The sequence below is a fragment of the Coregonus lavaretus genome (assembly GCF_964263955.1).
Source record: "Coregonus lavaretus genome assembly, chromosome: 3".
NCBI classification, from domain to species: domain Eukaryota; kingdom Metazoa; phylum Chordata; class Actinopteri; order Salmoniformes; family Salmonidae; genus Coregonus; species Coregonus lavaretus.
In genome coordinates, this window is record NC_139990.1 from 6,131,975 (window position 1) to 6,135,074 (window position 3,100).

General features: G+C 40.4%; 1 protein-coding gene across 1 annotated transcript; it reads right to left on the bottom strand.

Annotated features, from left to right (window-relative positions):
• Window positions 1-2,662, bottom strand: dlx5a (distal-less homeobox 5a). The gene is made up of 3 exons (XM_084158348.1): window positions 2,187-2,662; window positions 1,574-1,758; window positions 1-1,271 (listed from the first exon to the last, which is right to left on the bottom strand). The coding sequence occupies exons 1-3, from the start codon at window positions 2,548-2,550 to the stop codon at window positions 960-962; spliced, it is 861 nt and encodes a 286-aa protein (XP_084014474.1). The 5' UTR covers window positions 2,551-2,662; the 3' UTR covers window positions 1-959.
• Between the last annotated feature and the right edge of the window lie 438 nt (window positions 2,663-3,100).

Sequence of the window (3,100 nt, forward strand, 5' to 3'; positions counted from 1 at the left end):
GTGTGTATCTTCACAACGTTTTATTGTTTGGTTTACATCTTGTTAAACACGAACAACAAGAAAAAAAACTAAATTATATGTTTTCTTATGACTATTTAATAGATTTAAAAATATCATGCCATTCCTTGGGTATTTGTCTTTCAGGAAAACATATTTTAAAACGAATAATATAATATGATACCTGCAATCAATCCATCCAAATTCAATTGAAATTCAAAAAAATTGAATTATTATACACTCAATGATGCTTCTCTCTTCGATATGGGTTCTGTTTTAGCCAGTTATGGATCCGCTGAAAACTATTTACTATGGGCATGATTATATGCACATAACCATAAAACAGGTTGTAGTATTCAAAATTAATAACTTGACACGAAATAAATCTAGCCTAACCTTTTGAAATACCTGCAGGTAACTCCCCCTGAGATGTCCGTGGTTGTTGAAAATGAAACAGCCTAACTGTGTAGCCCAAGGTCATTAGACCCATCTCCTTGTTGATAGATTTGTGCACAAATTATTATTTAAAGTGAATCACTACTTTGCACCACTGACCAAATATGGGCACACAGACAGTTCAGGCAATTAATCTCGAGTTTGAGCTGTACATGGATTTAAAGTGTCTCACAGAAAGTAGGCTAATGTTGTAATGTTATGGAGTCCTTGATATTCAGTGTGAATAGCCTATCTAGGCCTACAGGCTATATCAGTAATCATGAGGGATTTGTGGGTTTCAGCAAAACAATTGCGTTAAAGTGTTAATTCAGGAGGGCGCCATTGAAAGTGTCTGAGTTCCATTGTCCATTTAAAACGTTTAATTAGTCTTCCAAAATGCAATAAATTACATGCACACATTTACACATTATACACGTTCTTCTATGACTGTCATCAAAACATTGCATATTCCTCTGAATCTTTTAAACACGAGTCCCATACAATGAAAATATTTGTTGAACTGGATTTCAGTATAACGTCCCCGATCCGAGAACCAAAGAGTGCTGTATCGAGTTGGGGGCCTGGAGGTGAGAATTCATGGCACCAGCCGCGGAGTACCAAGAGGCGGAGTTTTCCAAAAAGGTGGAGGCCGCCGAGTTGTTGTTCTGTGCCTGGTGGCTGTGAGGCCTGGACGGGCCCTGCGTATCCCAGACGGCGGGGGAATGCGGAGAGTTGCAAGCCATGGGATCGCTGGAGCTCGGGCTGTGTTCCGGTGGGAGTTCGCCGTTCTTCATGATTTTCTTCAGCTTCGACCTTTTGTTCTGGAACCAGATTTTGACCTGGAGATGTATGAGAATTATGTTAAAACGAGTTCATAAATAAAAGCATATAAAAAAATAAAAAAATTCCATTGCACAAAAGTCTTCATATGAATTAAGCATTCTATAAATTTTCTAAAATGGGGCGAGGTGTTTTCGTTCATTACGCACACATTAAGCATGAAATGTATATTGTAAACGTAATGCCATTTTGAACTGACAATTCCAGTGAAGGATAGCAACATAGACCAAGTGATCATTTTGATTTAAAAAACAAAACAGAACGCAACTTTGAACAGACAATGAGGTTGTAGGCTATTTACCTGCGTTTGCGTGAGTCCCAAAGAAGCCGCGAGCTCTGCTCTCTCCGGCAGCGCGAGGTACTGTGTGTTCTGAAATCTCCGCTGTAGGGCGGCGAGCTGAAAACTGGAGTAGATTGTTCTTGGTTTTCTGACTTTCTTGGGCTTTCCGTTTACCATCCTCACTTCAGGTTCTGCTACCTCTTTTTCTGAAAGAAAAAAATAAATTACTTTATATGTGGTGTATAAACTAACAAAGTATAAAGTATTAGTTCTTGGTTATACCATCTATTTCAGAGAGATCAAATCAAGAGGACATCCCGTGGACACATGTCTCTTAGGGAAGGCTCTCTGTCGATTTATAGACAGTTAGATTGAAGCAAATGCGTCTTGCAAAGAGTCTAACCGGTAAAGGAAAAGTCCGTACTTTTTACATAATTATTTTTCAGAAAAATGTGTCCCCCTTTACCAAATTTGATTTCAAGAATTTAACATGGTGGAAAATATCTCAGCTTGAAATAGGCTATTCGCATGTAAAAACAGTGTGAGAGCTCGAACACAACACAAACTTCATTAAATAATAACAATAATAATAACAACAACACTTATAATAATAATAATTATGTAGGCTAATTACCTTGAGGACTTAATGGTTGTGGTTGTACTCTGCTATAAGTTCCAGCATATTGGTGGTAAGCAGAGGCTGTGTATGCGCTGTAGTCTGGGTATGTTTTTGCAGGGTAATTTCCCGCAGATCCGTTTACGCCGTGGTACTGGTACTGGTAGGCATTGAGAGGTTTCCCATACGAGGTGGAGTTAGGCGAACAATAGCCATGGTGCACTGCTCCAGCGGGGCTGTAGTAGCCAGAATCCGTGGCCGTAGACTCGGGTAGCGTAGGGGATTCCTGAGACGGGTGATGCATGGTGGTGGAAAGCTGAAAAGGGTTCTGGAAGTCGGCAGGTTTGATACTCGGAATCCTTCGGTCGAATACTCCAGTCATAGTTCGAAGCAGCAACGTTAAAGGGGAGTCTGATTCCACTGAGATGTCTGAAGACTGACTGAAGACTACACTTGCATTGTGTGATGTGTGCTTACGCCGACGGGCTCTCTCGAACTGCTGCCAGCCCCGCAGCAAAGACTTGGTTAAATCCTAAATTGCGCTCTTACGCACTGCAGGGAGGATCTGGTTCCATTGGCCAAGGCGCGCAGGCAGCATACACCCGAACTCGCTCGACCAGTTTGCCATAGGGGATATATGACTCAGGCTATACTTTGTTGTGTTTTTACTATCAATCAAAATGGGCAATTAAACTGGGTGTCATGTCATCGGTGGACAATTTAGGGGGGTAAATTACAGTTTACAAAACGTCCGAATGGATATATTAGTCTATCATGAGCTTCAGTATTAAAACATTACGACTGTTGTATTATCTGCCTGTGGTACTATCAGTTCAGTTTCCGATAAGAAACGAAACAAAAGAAAGAAATGACTACAGTATTTATCTTAATTTTAAAATGTCTCATGATTGGACTTAATGCACAGCCAGAAA